General features: G+C 39.1%; 2 protein-coding genes across 2 annotated transcripts in view; both read left to right on the top strand.

Moving 5' to 3' along the window:
* LOC119424022 (disks large homolog 5) overlaps window positions 1-14,092 on the top strand; it is a 46,005-nt gene extending 31,913 nt beyond the window's left edge. The window contains exons 22-33 of the mRNA XM_037691479.1: window positions 1,936-2,098; window positions 2,169-2,302; window positions 2,386-2,547; window positions 3,604-3,787; window positions 3,891-4,039; window positions 4,247-4,417; window positions 4,608-4,804; window positions 6,567-6,710; window positions 6,894-7,021; window positions 7,326-7,435; window positions 9,782-9,891; window positions 13,271-14,092. Of these exons, the coding sequence (XP_037547407.1) occupies window positions 1,936-2,098; window positions 2,169-2,302; window positions 2,386-2,547; window positions 3,604-3,787; window positions 3,891-4,039; window positions 4,247-4,417; window positions 4,608-4,804; window positions 6,567-6,710; window positions 6,894-7,021; window positions 7,326-7,435; window positions 9,782-9,891; window positions 13,271-13,374 (1,756 nt within the window). The 3' untranslated portion in view covers window positions 13,375-14,092. The remainder of the gene's footprint in view (window positions 1-1,935; window positions 2,099-2,168; window positions 2,303-2,385; window positions 2,548-3,603; window positions 3,788-3,890; window positions 4,040-4,246; window positions 4,418-4,607; window positions 4,805-6,566; window positions 6,711-6,893; window positions 7,022-7,325; window positions 7,436-9,781; window positions 9,892-13,270) is intronic.
* Window positions 14,093-15,456: 1,364 nt separating this feature from the next.
* The window catches only part of LOC119424021 (calcium-activated potassium channel subunit alpha-1), a 123,948-nt gene continuing 119,830 nt past the window's right edge, over window positions 15,457-19,574 (top strand). Inside the window, exon 1 of the mRNA XM_037691478.1 lies at window positions 15,457-15,726. Within this exon, the coding sequence (XP_037547406.1) occupies window positions 15,499-15,726 (228 nt within the window). The 5' untranslated portion in view covers window positions 15,457-15,498. The remainder of the gene's footprint in view (window positions 15,727-19,574) is intronic.

Here is a 19,574-nt window from a genome sequence, read left to right as displayed (position 1 = left end):
GACATGATTCAACATTTTTTGTTGTTATATACCTGGATGACTGAGAAAACAAACTTTGTGTTTTTGAAACCATTAGTGAAAAGACCAGACTTCAGGGGTATCTGAGGCAGGCTTGAAACACAAGAGTCAGGGTGGCTTCTGGGTAATACCAGATGGCTAGGCCTCAGACCGACGAAGCCTCTTGGATGAGGGGCGAAACGTTTCTTTTTAACAAAAAAACAAAGTCCAGATGACATGATTCAACCTTTTTTGTTGTTATATACCTGGATGACTGAGAAAACAAACTTTGTGGTCTTGAGTAATATTCTAATTTTCTGAGATTCTGAATTTGGGGTTTTCATTAGTTGTCAGTTATAATTATCAACATTAAAATAAACATTTGAAATATATCAGTCCATGTGTAATGAATGAATATAATATACAAGTTTCACTTTTTTGAATGGAATTACTGAAATAAATCAACTTTAAGATATTCCAACTTTATGACCAGCACCTGTAGGTGAAAACCTACGAAGTAGCGATGTTCTATTTATTTTAGTATTTATATATATATTGAGGCTTTATAATCCCTTCCCTCACTCTTGCAATGTTTTAAACTCTTAAACCTACTAATTTTAACATCATTATATATGTAGCTGCTAAATTTTACTTACCAGTGCATCCCCACTTGGAGGTCCATGTGGGCCGGTTGAAAGAGATGAAAAAAAGTCCCAGTGGGCTCCGGATGGAGTGACAGACCTTCAGCGGCGCACGTCTCGCTTTCAAGTCTTTGTGGGCTGGCTACCAACTCTCAAGATTGACCGATGGGTCTGGAGGTCTGGTTCTGCTCTGGTTCAGTGGGTTCTGTGCGGCTCTCTGCATCTGCTGGGCGTGAAGTCACCGTAATAAGCGCACAACTTTTTCCCATCGGATCAAAACTTTCCCTCTAGTTTTTCAGCAGAAGGTGGCGGGCCCTGTTGGCTTCTGGGAAATGTAGTTGTTTTGAGCAAAGGAAACTAAAAAATGGCAGCTTCTCTGAAGTATTTTACATTTTTGTCAACTTTTGACTACTGTATCCTGCCTGTAATGTTGCAGTCACATGAGTAATAAAGTTGCCAATCGTGTCCTGTACACATTTTTTCCTTGTGTTCAATCTTTGAAAAACCGCGATCGAGCGAGTCCACGAAAGTTGAGCCATGAAGGAGCGAGGGACTACTGTGCACACTTGATGTAACCAAATCTCTGCTGATTCTGCCCAAAGACAGTTTTAAATAAGGGGACTGAGTTGCATTCGACTGGCTGTGCTCTGTGTAGGTAAACGAATATGGTGGATTTGGACAAGTGTAGAATCTCAGACATTTAGTTGGAAATACAAGGATGGATCTGTTTCTAAATGTGAAAGAAAAGGGAACAAGTAAGACATCTGTCAAAAATAAATTACATTTTCTCTATAAAACTTTTATTTAAAGGACATAAGAAAAGTATAGTGTGGATTTTATTTATTTTGGATGGTCTGTATTATGACTTTGTAATGAACCTTTTTAATTTTGGTGGAATTAAAAAAAAAAAAAAAATTAAAAACTTAAATTTCCCTTTTAAAAGCCCTGATCTCAGTTTTATTCAGTATCCACAACAGGATGTTGGCACTAATCAATTTTCTCAGCATTTCTACTCTCCCTTCCCCCACAAATTTTGAACCAATCAGAAAATTACTTATGAATTAAATTGTAAGACTTAATATTTAGGATTTTTGAACCTATAAAACCTTTCTTGCACCGGTCACTAAAGTGAACAAACTTGTTTTGATCCGTTTCAAACTGTGTGAATTTGGACCTAATTTAATGTTTCATCGAGACAGTAGGCTGGAAGCAATCATAGCTACTTGGAAAAAAACAAACAAACATGCACCTTTTAAACTTTACAACAACGAATGACATAACTCTTTTATTCTCTAAGGCCATTCTTGGGAGAACCACGCAACGTGACTGTACAGAAAGGAGCCGAGCCGTTGGGAATCTCCATAGTGAGTGGAGAAAACGGCGGAGTATTTGTGTCCAAAGTAACGGCGGGCAGCATCGCTCATCAAGCTCGACTAGAGTTTGGCGACCAGCTGCTCGAGGTAAAACCACCTCACGTAAACTTCACTGAGCTGTCTTGTTTTTGTTTCTAATGCTTGATGCAATTTCCAGTTTAACGGAATCAATCTTCGAAATGCCAACGAGCAACAGGCACGGCTGGTGATCGGCCAGCAGTGTGACACGGTCACCATTTTAGCCCAGTATAACCTGCACATGTTTCAGCTGGGAAATCATTCTCATTCAGGGTAAGAAAGCAGCACACAGTAAACCTTTAAGCTGATTTTGAGTCATTAAGTGATCGGCAAAATATCTATATTTTTTTTCTTAGCTCTCAGATGGAGTCCTTCAGCAACCAGGTGACAACCCAAGGTGACGTAGCTCCAAGCTGGGACAATCACTCTGTCGATAATCTAAGTGAGCAGGACGAGGGGACCATGACTCCTTCATCCAGGCTGACCACTCCTGCCACAAGTCCTCACAACTCCTTCAGGTTTAGGATCCATTAATTTTGTTAGGAAGACAATGAATGTTTAGGGTTGGACTGGGAAATCTAAATTAGACCTGTCGCGATAATCGATAAATCAATCGCACGATGAATTAAAATTATCAATCTCATTTTCATTTACCGGCTTTATCGTTTCTTCGTGTCGCTCTTTCTAGTGAAGACGAGGCTCAACTCCGGTGCTTGTCACTGACCCCTCACTTTCTTTTTTCTCTTTAAAATCTGTTAATTGTCCAAAATTGCGTTTTTGGATCTTTAAAAGCAGCTAAGCTGAGAAGCTAAGCTTCGAGCTAAGCTAATAGGCTGACCTCCTCCATCTGGTCAAGTTCCAAAATTCACGATGGAAACTCGTGCCTTTGTGTAAAAAGCTGTTTTTCTCTGCAAAAAGAAGCTGAGAACTTGTTTACTGATTTTATTTATTTTTTAATTAAAAGTTTTGTGTGAAAAATGCTATGTTAAAGAGCTCAAAACACACCGAGCGTACGCCATTATCACCATGTCGGCCCATATCGCGTCGAGGGCCCTCCCTCCCGTTTTTCTTGAGGCACGTTGCTCAACTGGCGCAGAGGTTAGAAGATGGGCTTGCGATCAGAAAGTCGTAGGTTCACCTCCCGGTACCATCAACATCAAAAAAAAAAAAAAAAAAATGTGGGGGGAAAAGGTGAAACACCCACACCTGCCTCCACCCTCATTCGCCCCACTCTGGGCCCCTGAGCAAGGCCCTTAACCCCCACCATCTGCTCCCTAAACAGGTCTCTCTTGAAAATGAGTTCTCGTGGCTCAATGAGACTACCTGGATAAATAAAGGGTAAATGAAGAAAAAAAAAAAAAAAATCCATCCTTTGGTTTAAACCGTCTTAAACTGCCATGAGGTGGTCAAAATAGGTACTACATGCAAAACATCAACATTTCTTCTAAAATTTGACAATTACTTACTGTTAAATTTCAAACAATATTATCGTTTATCGCAATAATTTCCGAGACAATTAATCGCCCAGCAAAATTTATGGTGATAGGCCTAATCTAAATCTTGTTTCCCTCCAGGCTTCCAGGCTCAGTTTCACTCAGAGCTGCAGAATCTCGGTTGGTGAGGTTGAAGAGGATTCATGCAGAGTTGGGGATTCAGATTTGCGGAGGAAACATTAATGGGATTTTTGTGGAGATGCTGGACGATGACAGCCCGGCGAAGAGCCCAGATGGACTGCTGCCTGGAGACCTGATTCTGGAGGTACTGGTGCCTGATGGATGGATGATTGTTTTTGCTGAAAATGATGTGGTTTCTGTTGACAAAGCTCTGCGTCCTCATCAGCTGAGTCACTGTTTTCTTACAGTTCAATGGCATCAGCATGAAGAATAAAACTAAAGAAGATGCTTACCTGGAAATGTTAAAACCAGCTGAAACTGTCACATTCAAGGTCCAAAACTGTGCAGGCAGCCTCGCTGACATCAAAGAGTCTCCTGCAGATGGATTCTTCATTAGGTATGCAAATAATCAAACTCCAGAAAACAAAGAGGCAGATTGTGTTTTCATGAGTTTATAAATGCATAAATATTTTCAAGCAGTCAAATCAAACCTGAGAATGTGAAGCTCATGATGTGGCTATAAAAAGCACCTTGTGAACTGTTCTGACATTGTTGGCATTGACTGTGTTTAACGTACCGATGATGTCGTTCATCTTTTTGTCAGAGCACTTTATGAGCGGGTGGCAGAAGTAGAGCAGGAACTGAGCTTTAAGAAGGATGACATCCTGTATGTTGAAGACACGCTGCCAAATGGCAATTTTGGTTTCTGGATGGCCTGGCATCTCGATGAGGGTGGACAGAAACTGGAAAAGGGGCAGATTCCAAGTAAATACATGTAAGTTGCACCATTAATTTATTCAATTTGTTTTTATTGGTTGGGACATTTTTCAGGTACGTAATCTAAATTTCTTTCTCAGTTGTGATTAGTTTGAAGGACCACTTTTTCTAATTTCTAAAGTTTAAATGTGTCTAAACAGATTTTGATGGCGTCTGGGTTTGTGTGCACATGGTGTTGTCTCCATTAGGATGGATCAGGAGTTTTACAGAAGACACGGCATGGCTGATGTGAAGGATGACAACGGCACCAGTAAGACCACGTCTGCTGCTGCACGAAGGTCATTCTTCCGCCGGAGGCTGAAGCACAAACGTAGTGGATCTAAGGACGGGAAGGAGCTGATGGTTCTGGACGCCATCAGTACAGACACTTTTCCAGTTACAGAAGGTAATAATTTTTTTTTTTTTACTGAGGCATATTTATGGCAATCTTATAAATTTGCATACTTGTTAACTACTTCCTCTAATAAGAATGTTTAATCCTTGAGTTATAATTGAATTAGTTGAAATTCATTCTTATATTTAGACAAACTGTAGGTAAGTGTATTTGCTCCCTCAAGTTTAACTTGTCCCTCAGTTTTCACTACATCAATGTAGGCCTGTCACGATAACAAATTTTGCTGGGTGATGAATTGTCTTAGAAATTATTGCGATAAACTATAATGTTTAAAATTTGACAATAATTAGTAATTATTGTCAAATTTAAGAGGAAATGTTGGTTAATTAATTTTGTGTGTAGTACCTTTTTCGACCACTGGATGGCAGTATAAGATTGAACCGAAGGATGGATAGTGAGGGAGCGAGCAGCGTGTCTCTGAGAAAAATGTGAAGGAGGCCCCTTGACGCGACATGGGCTGTTTCTTTCCTTTTTTTTTTTGGTTTTCAAAATGGTGGACGCTCGGTGTAGTTTGAGCTATTTAGCATATCATTTTTCACACAAAGCTTTTAATTAAAAAAAATCAGTAAACAAGTTCTCAGCTTCTTTTTGCAGAGAAAAACAACTTTTTGCACAAAGGCATGGGTTTCAACCGTGAATTTTGGAGCTTCGACAAAACTGAGGTTTATTCCCAAGATCAGCCTGTTAGCTTAGCTCGTAGCTTAGCTTCTCAGTTTAGCTGCTTTTAACGATCCAAAAATGCGATTTTGGACGGTTAAAACAGATTTTAAAGAGAAAAGAGAAAGGGAGGGGTCAGTGAAGAACACCGGAGTTGAGCTTTTTGTCATCCAGTGTCTTCAGTAGAAAGAGAGACGCGAAGAAACGATAAAGCCGATAAATGAAAATGAGTTGATGATTTTCGTTTATCGTGCGATTAATTGATTTATTATTGTGACAGTCCTACATCAGTGTTTTTTAATTTTTTCCCCCTAAAGCTTTTACTGTAATTTCTGGACTTTTGAGCACACCTGAATATAAGCCGTGCCCACTAAATTAAAAATAGAATAAAAGTTGTACACATAAGCCGCAGGTGTCCACGTTGTAACATGAGATATTTACACACAGGTTTTTTTTTTTTACTTATAATTAAATGTGTACCTGTAACATACACAATCACATACAGTAAAATATATTTTTTTCTGAACAGTGCTTGTATCACGGCTGGTTAAAAATAATAAACTATACAGTAGCCTACCAGGAAAAGTCATTGATCACTGTCTTCATTCCTCCTGTGCATTAAAACCACTAAGTCTTTTTCTTCAGTGTCAGAATTGAACCGCCTCAGAAAAACGTCATCACACACGTCCTCCGTCTCTTTTGTTGTCGCTCTTAGTCACTTTTGTCTCGAGGCAAATTCGCAATAAATAAAATAAAATATGCAGGTCCCGCCCCCCAAAATAGACGAGTATTTGGCAGCTATGTGAGCACCCGGGTGTGACGAGGCTAAATGTTTTGGCGGCATGAAGCTCGTTAACCCGTCAAAAAAAAAAAAATCCATAAATTAGCTGCAGCATTGCATAAGCCGCAGTGTTCAAAGTGTGTGGAGAAAAATGTAGCGGCTTGTAGTCCAGGAATTACGGTACTTGGGTTTATGAATCGAGATTTTGCTGCTTCTGGGTCCAGAGTCCTTCATCAGGTTTAACAAACCCATCACTGATTTATTAACTGCAGCTGTATCTTAAGAGACCTTTTTATTTCTGTATGTGGTGTTCAGATGGAATGAGCCTGATGTACCAGCGGGTTCAGAAGGTGGACTGCTCGTTCCCCAGAGCAGTGCTCATCTTGGGTCCTTTAGTAGAGGCCATTAAAGACGTGCTGGTGAAGGAAGCTCCTGCCAAGTTCTGCCGCTGTCTGCCTGGTGAGCTTCTACACTTAATGAGCCCCATTTTACAAAAGGTCATTAGGTTTGTCTCTCTGCAAAGCACGACATTTAAGGAACTACATAATTAGGAACTTCAAGGTAGTTTTAAACAAAAAAGTGACAAGTAGAGAGAAATAAATTGGTAAAATTGTACTAATTAAAATGTAAATTTACGTCTAGAAATCATGAAGGCGTCTCAGCAGGCAATAGAGCGAGGAGTAAAGGATTGTGTGTTCATCGACTACAAACAAAGGAGCGGGCATTTCGATGTGACAACTGTTGCGTCCATAAAGGAGATCGCCGAGAAGGTAAATCGGGTTGAATTTGCGTTGCACTTCTTACCGTGATGTAGCTTCACTGGATCAGGTTGTAAATGGAAATGGTCACATTCCAAAATATGTTTTGTACGTATTTATTTATTTAGTTATTTATTTTAAGTCCCCATCGATAATTTTTGCATCAATATTTTACAACTGAGTTTTTACACATTGACTACAGGATTAAAATGATAAAACACAGCTTTTATTACCATTTCTGTTTTTTTTTTTTTTTTGCAACATTTACTTTGGCCCATCCCCCACTTTTCAGTTCTTTGCTGTCATTCTCTTATAGGACTGTCACTGTTTACTTCACATTGCTCCTTATGCCATCGAACGTCTTCACAGCGTTCACATCTACCCAATCATCATATTCATTCGCTACAAAAATGCCAAACACATAAAGTGAGTATTCCCATATCTTTGTTTCTTTTACTTTTGTATCAAGATGATTTTATTTTGTTGCCATTGACTTATTGACTACATTTCAGATTCACATCTTTGACCACACTTTGAACTGTTTTACATTTGATGTGCTTATGTTTTTTTATTTCATAGATAAAATACTTTAGGTCAGTTAATGATCAAATAGACGTCGGAGTAATTGACAGTTTATCCATCAAGTTCATACGATTTGTTTATTTTCCCAACGGTGTTTGCCTGGAGATGAGAAATGAACATCTGCCGAGCGATTATTATCCTATTCATCCTGCACATTTATAAATGTATCCAAGTGATAAACGTGTCTCATCGGATCAGGCGTCATGAATCATCTGACGCTGAAATGTCAAATGTCTCGAACCCTCTGAATGTTGTTGTTGTTGTGGTGTTTTTTTTACAAGTCCTGAGCGCATAAACCGATATGGACACTGAAATCTAATGGGAGCAGGCTTTCTGGGCCTCCCACACACACTTCCACACATTTGTGAAGCAGCAGGAACATGGTAGATTGATTCCCGCTAAGCCTTCAATGTCATCAGCTGAGTGCCAGCTGTCCTGGGAGCATGCGGCTTCACTTTGGGGCGTGTGGTGTCTGAAATGGCCACATCTTCTAAATTTACACATGCAGGACGTACTGACTGCTAACTGTAAAATAATGGTAGGTTGGGTCACTGGTTTGAGGTGGAGCATGAAGACTTGCAGTCACGTGACTTCTTCCTCAAACTGGTTGTAGTTTGAGCAAACTGGAAGCATTTAAACTTGGGTTTCTATTTAAAGTTAATACATTGTTAGCAGGGTTGACATTAGATTCAAATCTAATGAAACACCGCTGTCATTAGGCCAATACATGTGATTATTTTACTAATTTTAGCTGGAAAATTTAATTTACAAATTGCACAATATAAGATTTAAGTAAAACTCTTATATGCTCCACTTGTTTCCAGTTGTTCAAATTTAGGCTGTTTTTAAATACACTGAAATGGATGCTAACTGGTGTTAAAAATAAAATGTTGTTTAGTAAATGCATAAATTTAAATAAAAAATATAAAAATAAACAAATTAGTATAAATAATAAGATATAATATAAATATAATAATATAAATGAATTAAAAAAATAATAGTAAATGCATACAATCACATTGTTTTTGGTTACAATGTGCTAACTGTTTGGCCTTTAGTTAAACTTTTTAATGTTTTACACCTTTGATAGTAGTTCATGTGTGTAATGAGGAGAAAATGTTGTGCAGTTAAAATCTGTTCATGTTTGAACAAACTTGTTTTTAAAAGCTTAACAAATATTACTAGGTTTTAGGGAACACATTTAGGTTTGACTTTTTGGGGTTTTAGGGAACATTTACTGAAAGGGGGGAAATAAAGATCTTATAATAGGATGCACAATATTGGATTTTTGGCCGATATCCAATATGCTGATTTGATGAAACTAATCTGACGATATTTCCTATACGCTCCTTTGTCAGAACATATTTGTCTTATTTAGGCTTATTTGCTACAAAAATTGTGTAACAGCTGTAAGAGCTGGTGACAGATTCAGTAACAGCCATATGATATGCATAGCACTTTAACTCATATTAAACGAGAAGTGTTTATTATTTATTAGCATTAGTCGCCTGCGATGCTGTCTCACTTGTGGAGGCTTGTTCCAGGTTCATAGCTGCAGTGTGGGGTCCTCTGCACTCCTGTGCATGAAGGACAGACTTTCAACGTTTTGTCTATCCATTGTGCCGTAAGACTAATCATGCTAACGAGGCTAACACGACGTCCAAATGTCTGTGGTAAAACCCCAAGTGCTATCGGCTGTTAGCTTCTCAGTGACGTCGGAAATGACGGCTTGTAACTCGGGTAAGGCTACGTCGGAAAAATATCTGACTGGGGACGATGTAGCGAGGCTCGACGTAGTCCAGAAGTCTTTGGATTTCAACGTCCTCGCCAACGAAAAATAAACCTTCCACACCGCCGACATTTTTAATTTTCCTCTCAGCCGTGAGATCAGGTGGGCGTGCTTGACGTCATCACGTTGTGCTGCCACTGCAGGCAGAAACGGTGCCTTTTATATCTGCGAGTTATTTTAATGGAATGGCCGATATTGAACTTTAACGCTAACATCAGCTGATACCATGCCGATAATATTGTGCATCCCTAACTTATAATAAAGCCTCATTTGAATATGACATGAAATTATCAATCATAATTTTAAATGTAACTATAATGAAAGAAACTGCACATTTTGAACGAGTCTGCGTGTGTGTGTGTGTGTCAAGTTTCTGACGGGTGTGGCTGCTTTCTCCTCAGAGAGCAGAAGGATCCGTTGTACCTGCGAGATAAACTCTCTCAGAAACACTCCAAGGAGCAGTTTGAGGCGGCGCAGAGAATAGAGCAGGAATACAGCCACTTCTTCACAGGTCGGTGGAAATGACTCCTCACTCAGGTCCAACGAATGAAGTTTACAAACTTCAGCCTAAAAATGATTTCATATGGGACTTTTGTTGTTTTTGACGTTTTAACTGGATATAAAATACTTGACGGCTTCAACTTTTCAAAGTTTTGTGAGCCGTTTGAAAAGCTGATTAATGACTATAACACACGACTGCTGATCTTTTCAAACCAGGACAAGTTGACCAACTTTCACACACGGTGATGAGAAATGGATTTATAGTGTATGAGCTTGTAATATTAAGTAGAGCTGGGTAAACTTAAAGGTACTTTTTCCATTCGAATGACTAGACCAGCTTACATTTCTCACTAATGTTTTAAAAATAATTCACAAACACCCTCATAACCTCTGGGAAAGTTCAAATACATGTGTATGTGCCGCTGTGTGAGGATTCTCAGGTCACTGGTCCCAGTTTTTTTTACTAGAAAAGCTAGAGAAGCAGCATAAAGATCATTTAAGAAATTGTATTACTTTAAAAAGTAACAAAGTCTAAACTTATTCAAGCACGTTTCACCCACTATGTTTCTAAATTAACTTCAGTGCAACATGTAGTCTTAACTAGGGCTGCGCGATGTATCAGATATACTCGAAGTATCACGAGTTTTTCAATGTACGATGGTTAAAATGGCTCCATCACAACCATCGAGTATTTTTAGACTTGAAAATCCGTGTAGCTCTTCTTCTCTCGTCTGCACCAACGGCGCACATCCCATTTTTTTACTGTTACAGCTGTTCGTTAATAAAAGTGCCTGTGACAAATGGGACAAAGCTTTGACGCAGAAATATGTTTTAATTACTTTATAGAAAGGAAAAAATATTGATATATCGTATATCACCATTTATCGTAAAATATTGAGATATTTTGGTCCATATCGCCCAGCCCTAGTCTTAATACAACAGAATTATTAAAAATTTTAAATTAGAGCAGCCTAATTGTGGATTTAGCCGTTTTTAAGACGGAACTCTGTGAAGATAAACGGGAGAGAAGCAAGCGGGTGTAAACGACTGACAACAGATTGAAAATGCAGCATATTGTTTTGTAAATGGGATGTTTGAGTGATGCTAACTTTACCTCTTCACACAAGGCTTCAGGTCGATTTCTCTCAGAATACTAAAACATTCATGTAAATTGGTTACGTATCAAACTTTAAATTTACACCTTAAGGTGTAAATTTAATGGGTTTTGTTTTTAAAACTGCAAACTGGTCTCCAATTATTACACAATAACTATTTTAATCTACTGTGCTTTGATTGTTAGTCAATAAAGCATTTGGAGACTGTACTAGATTTCTTAATGATTTAGCAAATTAAATGCCGTACTTTCCACCGTACACGTTGCACCGCTGTATGTCACATCAGTCCAAGAATTTCTAATAAAAATGGAACCCCCCCCCCAACATAAGTTGCTTCACCGTACAAGTCACATCTATTATGTATCACCGCTGATGCATCGTGTTTATCAGTCACTGCTGACCACCCGGAAACGTGGGCCGGTGTCGTGCCAAAAATCAATTGGCTGCCAAATGGCGGCCACGGGAGCGTGCACGGGAGGACTTTTAACAGAATTTAACAAGATTAACACTTAAAAACAATTATTTGTTTGCTCATAATTATAGTAAAGGTGTCTCAGTCCAACTTTTCCTTAATGCACTGTATTGGTCCAATCAGCTGCATTTCAAAAATCGACTTGCGGCTGCAGGAGCGTGCAGAGGGAGGACTCGCTGTGCATTTTCTTCGAAATTTAACAAGATAACCACCTAAAAACAATTGTTTGTTTGCTCGACATTACAGTAAAGGTGTGTCTCGATTTAACTTTTTCTTAATAAATGCACTTTAATGGTCAAATCAGCTGTTTCACCTGGGCTGCACAGCGAAATGCAGCTGGATTGACGTTTGCTCCAGGAGTACCGGAGTGAGACGAACGTGGCTTGGTATGGCAAGTCAAGTGTCTCATTAATATCCACTTTTAATGAGCAGGGGTTCTCTGCAGATAAAAAAAGTGGGCGTTTCTGGAGAATAGGAGTTTGTGGGGGCAAACACTGATTGGCTTACTGTATTTGCTGCTCTTCAGGTAAGTTACGTCAGGTCTTTTTTAAAAACCAGCGTTAAATCTACTGTCACACAAGAAGATCATCTTGTGTTCTTGGTTGTAGGCTGCACCCGACACAGGTTGCCTTGAGTGTGGTCTGGGTACAATGAAATGTGAAGCATCTGAAGCGAAACCTGCTCCTATTTGTCAAAAAGTCTGGTCTCAATTAAAGATCGTGAGTCCTATGATGAGATCATGGCCCAAAACAAACGCTAAAAACAAAATTTGCTCTTTAGAAGTTCTTCTATGAGACCTGATCTATGAAAGGAGCTGAAACATGGAGTAGGGTTGATCCTTAAAATGTGACACAGCTGAGGAAGTTAACCAGTAAACAGAAATACCTGCTCCAGGTGCAGAAATCTGACAGAAACTGACAATCACTCATCTGCAGTGACTGCAGGTTGAACAAGAGAATGTGAAGTTAAAGGAAACATCTTTAGTCTCAAGGCCACTTTAAGTATCATTAATATTTTGGTTACTTTATTTTTCTTTCTTTATGAACCAATTGTAACTATTTTCACATTTTTCAACAACCAAAATGGATTTTGTTTTTTAATGTAATGGCTAGGTATTAAAAAAAACAAACATTTAGCTCTCCCCACTACCAATTTATGTTGCTCTTATTTTGAAATGTAACTGGAAGTTCTGTGTTAAGAGAGGCGGAAAGAAGTTATGGAGACACCGCTAATGTTGAACCGGTTAACACCATAGACATGTCTGTGGTTAACAAAACAGCTTTTTTTTTTTTTGTTCAGTCAGATGTGGCCCTCCAGACACGCCCATTTTTCTATCGTCTAATCAGATGTGCCCCCCAGATACACCTTTCGAATTTGTCTGCAGAGATACCTACTTGCTTTTAATAAGACGCTTGAATTGCCACATTGGTTGAGCGCCCTCTAGCGGCTGAAAATGGTAGTGTTCAGTATCTTTCATGTCGAACTGAATGAAATCGTCGGATCTCAGCCAAAAATTGGGTTATTAATATGGGAAAAAATGTATATTAGTCACTTTGGTGTATAAGTCGTAGGGCATGCTAATTTATGCAGAAAGATGCAACTTATACGGCAGAAAATACGGTAATTAAGATGTAATAAGTTTCTAACACACATTTCTGTCAAATTTGTTTTTTATGCTGTCCTTATGTTTTAAATCTCAAATTGAAAATAACTCTTTAGAATAGCCACTCGATCTAAAAATAAATCCATTCAGCATTTTACCCATCGTGTACATGTTCCTCCCCACCCTCACTGTGTTGCAGGCGTTGTCCAGGGAGGCAGCCTCTCTCACATTTGCACTCAGATCATGACCCTTGTGGAGCAGGAACAGAATAAAGTCCTGTGGATTCCAGACGGAGCGCCATAAGAACTTCATCTCACCACAGCTCGCCTGCAGCCGTCATGTAGTGATTGTTGTCCCAGCAGGATTCACCATACATGGATATTCTTGTACACCGCAGCCGAGCTCCGTTAACAGCCATCAGCACTGATGGCGCAATATTCCACTACAGTAGTGATGAACTGTACTACAGATAGATTTGTTTACACTAGTATTTAATACTTGAATGTTTTATCATCCATCATATTTTAGAAGCTCTGTTCTCGTTTTTGTTGCATGAATGTGTTGAACCACAACGAATCTGCACCAATGGAAACCAGAAGACCATGTTGTTGAAATGAAGACGTTATGTCACATGTTTATATGTATTTTACCTCCCATTTAATTTATCTAATCAAATGAATGTTGTTTCTTTAAACCCTTTTGTACTTGCGTAGTTTAATGTTAGAATATTTATTTATAGAGGAAAAGTACTGATGTTGCAGTTTTTGTGTTGTCATTTTCATTTCAGTCCTCCAACATGACCTTGTGCCAACTTTATAAGTTCTTCTTGGAAAGCTAAACGCCACCACTTCAAGCATAAACCATGTAGCAAGTTTGGTTTAGTTTCACTACTTTGTGTCCTGCTGGTTCTGCTAATCTACGTCTTTAAACACGTGACATGTAAAGGGATATTTTAGATATGGTTCATGTTTAGCTGTCAACTATAATTACCGTATTTTTCAGACTATAAGGCGCAATATCGATGAACGGGTCTGTTTTCATTGTTCTGTTGTTGCACATAAAATCAGTTCGAGGTCAGTAAGCGCAACCAGAATTAATACATAAGGCTCAGTCGACTTTTGAGAAAATTCAAGGATTTTACGTGCGTCTTATATTCTGAAAAATACGGTACAGGTACCTCTTGAGTTATGCTGCAACGTTTTACCAAGTCGGAGGAAACTTTTCGTAAATGATTTCCTAAAATAAAACCGTTACTGTTTAGAGTTTTTGGTTTAAAAATTGTACCTGGTTGATTTCACACACAAACACGTTATTTGTTGAACTAACCTTATCAGTACATGTCTAACCTCAATTCATGTCATCTTATCCCCAACCCTAACCCAAAGAAGGTCCACTATATTAGGGTGTGGTTCTGGTTCCTATAAGGACTGTCGGTCCCGACAAGGTAGGCACTTATACCAGAAAAGGTCATGAAAAGATGAAGAGCACAAACAAAAAAAAAACTAAATGAAAAAAGTCTCGGCTATGAAACATTTGTCCACCAGGGGGCGTAAAGTCATAACTTTGTTTTTATAACTTAGTTCCAGCTGCTCATTCATAAACACTTCTAAATGTACAGTTTCACTGCTAACCAAAAAAAAAAAAAAATGGACCTTTTTATTATAATTTGAAGAGACGAGAAAAATTTCATCCTTCTAAAAAGCATTAATTTTTTTTTGTATTATTATTTTTGACCTTATTATTTCTAAGCCAAATGTTTAAATGTTTGGTGCCTGGTTATAAATAGTTTCACTCCCGAACTGCACAGTTTGTGTGAGTTCGTTTAATGGTCAGATCGAGACTGATTTTATTTCCAGGTCTTGAAAACAAACAGGTGTTTCGCCTCCACGCGCTCTATAAATAACTGCACGCGTCGACGTGTCTGTGGCTCCGCCCCCCGCTACCTGTAAATCTGAAGCCATCTTCGGCGGGTCGGCAGCAGCAGAACTCCAGTCACCGACAACGAGCGGCGCGTTTGCGTCGTGTTTCAGTGAAAACTGCGTGTTTGTTGTGAACGACGCGCGAGCTTTAATCCGAGGAGCGCGCGACGCGGACAAACAGGTGGGGGAGGAGGGCGAAGCATCTTTTGATGCCACTATGAGAAGAAGACGAGCGGGGCAGGGAACCAGCTCGCGCACGATGTGATTTTAATATTTATATATATTTTTTTGTATGCGCGGGTCAAGCGGATGACGTCATCCTGATTCCTGAAGTTATTTTTTTTTTAATTCTCGTGCCCAACCGAACTTCGCAGCGTTCTGAGCAGCAGGTGGACGGTTTGAAACATGCGCGAGCCGCTGGGGCATCAGGGGGCGCTGGCCGGAGCTCCACAAAGCGCCTGAATCGGACTCTTCGTTTCTGCTCCAGGGGCTGACCAGAAAGTCCACAATGGCGAAAAACCGAGAGAAATTCATCCCGGACTCGCCGATCCACATACCCAGACCGAGTTTCTTCATCCCGTCGTCGCCCGACATGCCCTGCGACAGCCAGCGCATGTGGTGGGCTTTCCTCGCCTCCTCCATGGTCACTTTCTTTGGGGGGCTCTTCATAATCCTGCTGTGGAGGACCCTCAAATATCTGTGGACCGTGTGCTGCCACTGCAACTCCAAAAAGAAGGTACGTTAGTTTTTTTTTTATTTCTTCTGACAGCTGCGCGTGGCTTTCATGAAACGGTCTGAATGAAATCAGTGCTGAGGCTCCATCACCAACACCGCGTGAAGAATGAAGCGTGGAGTCCTGCCGCCCTGTTGCACGCGCGACCACTGCTCCCATTGGTGGATCTGGAAACAGCTGAAGATGATCACTATCAGCTAAAGCCATGCTTCACAGGATTTTAATATTTCTGCAAAATATTCTGATAACCTAGTTTGTCATTTATTCTAGATACTCGTCAGACTTTATGAATATCTTGTTTTGGGAGTAAAGTCAGAGTAAAATTCACTTTATTTTATTTGTATTTTTTTTTCATGGTACACACCAGTACAGATACAGTCAACCCATCAGAAGTACAAATGATGAAAAACTTCATTTAAAAGTATAATGTAAAAGTATTTCCCACAGCTCTTTGAAACCTCTAAAGTCTATTTCTGAACACGGAGCGTCTCAGCTGCTACATTGTTGGACATTATTACAGCTCTGTTGCGTAACACTTGGATATTTTAATTTCCCTGGCTTTAACTAAAGGTCGACCGGTGTGTATTATTTTATGGTCTATGGCAGCCAATGTCTGATATGAAACACCAATTTAACGTCATTTGCTGTATTTTATTATAACATCTCTTACAAAAAGGAGCCTGCAGTGAGCTGCTTGTATACACCGTATCTTAATTTATGGCGGATTACTGATTAGTTTGACCAATCTCAAATTATTTGGTCCGTCTCGAGCATCGACCAAACAAAACGACTAAGCTACAGAAATGAAATGGTTGTATTTAACACATTTTATGAGACGACGTGCACATTACATTTTTAAAAAATGCCCTTTTATCGTGCCAAGCAACGTGAAGTTGCTTTAATGTAAATTTGTTGTTTTTTTGAAAATCATTGCTGATGATTTATTTAAATCATGCACCGATTCAGCATCTGCTTTGAGAAACCCATTTAGACCAGTGAAACTGTCCAACCAGACTGGTCTTCTAGCAGCAATAGCTTTTTTTTTTTTTACAAATGGACGTAAATGTTTATAATAGGAATAAAAAAAAAAAAATCTGACATATTTGGCATGAACAATGTTCAGTTGGATTTTTGTTGGTTTTAGCACCTTTTCCTGATCTTGTTATAAAGAATGATAAACTGGTTAACTCCGGTGCCAGAATAGGAGCATTTGTGGATTTATTTCTCTGAGTGAAGAGGAGAAATGGCAGAGCCTGCTTGCAGGGTGGTGCTGACCTTTTGCAGGAAGACGTCTATATTACGTCTGTGCTTGAGCTGAAGCTGCTAAAGCTGAAGTTAATTTCTTCAACGTGGGATCATTCTGCATCGCATAACCCCCGAATTCAACATGATCGCAAGTACAGGAACATATATGAATTTTAAAGAAACTACAGAAACTGCATTTACTGCAAGAATGCAGTGTGAATGCTTGTTGCAGAAGAACTTGCAGAAAAACAATTGAAATTAGCTAAAAACGTGCTGAAATGCATCTGAAATGGATGAACAAACTTGGCAGAAGGAAGCGGGGAAAAAAAAAAAAACAATTTTGCGGAATTAGGTTTAAATAAGCAGAAATGAGCACAACGTACTGAAAGTAGCTGAACAGGCAAAAAGAAACTTAACTTACTGTAAGGAAGCACAAAGAGCTGGAATAAGCTCAGCTGGAAAAGCTAAATTTAGCATAAAAACGGCTAAATGGTAGCTGAAACAGCAGAAAAGGCTATTAGCTGAAATGGGTTGAAAGGAGCATGATGAGCTGAAATTAGCAGAAGTTAATTAGGCTGAAAGTAGCAGAAGTGCATGAAAAACTTCAATTTATGTAAAGACAGCTTAAATTAGCTAAAAATGTACCGCAATTTTCTTGCAAAATTGCAAAAATTAGTATGTCTGCAACTTATACAGCAAAGTGACTTAGTTATGTTTTTTTTCCATATTTATAACTTGTGGCTAAAATTTGACAATTTCATTCATTCTGACATGGAAAATATTGAACACTACCATTTTAAGCCACTAGAGGGCATTCAACTCGTATGGCAAGCCAAGTGTCTCATTAATAGGTAAAAGTGGCTATTAATGAGACACTTGGCTTGCCATACAAAGCCACCTTCGTCTCGCTCCATAACTCCTGCAGTAAATGTCAAATCAGCTGCATTTCGCAGCAACACCCAGGTGAAATGCAGCTGATTTCACCCTCAAAGAGCATAAGAAAGGTTGAACTGAGACACAACTTTGCTATAAATTCGAGCAAACAAATAATTGTAAGTGTTTAATCTTGTTAAATTCCTCCCGTGCACGCTCCCATATCGATTTTTGGCACACTGGCCCACGTTTCCGGGCGGTCAGCGGTGACGCATAATTAGGGCTGGACGATATGGCCAAAACTTTTATCACAATATATTTCTTAATTTCGAATAACGATTTAATTTGATATCGATATAAACAATATAAAAGCCTTAAACTGTACAAATAAATTAATGTTCACCTTTTATTTGTATTTAGCCTTAAAAACAATTGAAATCACCGTCAAACATAAAACTCTCAACTTTGTCAATATTAATAGTTTTAACTTTAAACAACAACATAGCCCATGCAGTTCCTCTTTTGATGCAGCTGGGGGTGGCGTTTCAGGGACACGTTGACTCAAACTTTTATCGTGCTTCATCTTCTGACTCGGCATATTCTATCAAGTGGAAACTTCAGATGATGAAACAAGTTCGATGTGTTCCCACCGCTAGTTAAACGACTCTCCGTCACATTTTGCAGCACACTGACTGAAACCTGCAGTTTATCGGAGCTTAGAAAGCCGAACCACTTCCACACCGACAAATTAGTCTTTCCTCTTTTATCAGTTATTTCATCTGCTTTCTCTTCGCTTGTGAAAGCTTGTTCAGTCACATTCTGACGGTCGTGGGCGCTCAGTTTGAAGCGAAAACTTAACGCACGTTGGAGATTAGCCTAGCCTGCTACCGCTAACGCCTGGACGAGCTCTGCATCACATCTACGTCACCACGCACTTACGTAGTTGTGTGGCACCTTTTTCTGTTGGGGTTGAAACTGAAGCGGCCGCTTCAGTTTCAACCCCAACAGAAAAAGAAATGTGTCAATGAAACGCTGTAATCATCGAAATATTGAAAATGTGCTTAAAACTCATATCACCGTTATTGAATAAAAGTATATCGTGATATATATCGATATTGAATTATTGTCCAGCCCTACGCATAATAAATGTGACTTATACAGAAATGTGACGTAGCTGAAGAAGTAGACCGAGCTTAAATTAGCAGAAGAAAGCAACAAAAACATGTTTGCCCAATTAGGCTGAAAGAAAAAGAAACGGGCACAAAAAAGTGGGAATTATCTGAAAACAGCTGAAATTAGCTGAAAATGGCTGAAAACAGTTTAAATGGGCACAAGGAAGCTGAAAGAAGCTGAACAGAAGAAATTGTAAAAGGAGCAGTAAAAGGTTGTAAACGCATCTACAGATTTGAAGGATGTAAAATGAGCACAGTTAATTTTCTATGAGGGGAAAAAAATGGCAGAAAAGGCTAAATATTTAAAAAAGCCAAAGTTGCACCCATACCAAAAGTCATAGCGAGATTGTCCTGTAAGAGCTGAACGTTTTGATTTTATGATTTGTTGAAATGGCACAAACAGCAACGAGAAAGATGCTGAAAAACCTACAGAAGATATGGATCACAATAGTGTGAATGCTTCATAAACATTAAGAAATGGATCACAATAGTGTGGATGCTTCATAAATGTTAAGATATGGATCACAATAGTGTGAATGCTTCATAAACATTAAGATATGT

Source organism: Nematolebias whitei, chromosome 17 (genome assembly GCF_014905685.2).
Source record: "Nematolebias whitei isolate Nwh7 chromosome 17, NemWhi1, whole genome shotgun sequence".
NCBI lineage: Eukaryota > Metazoa > Chordata > Actinopteri > Cyprinodontiformes > Rivulidae > Nematolebias > Nematolebias whitei.
The sequence above is the reverse complement of the archived record's forward strand: the minus strand, read 5'-3'. Positions and strand labels throughout refer to the sequence as shown.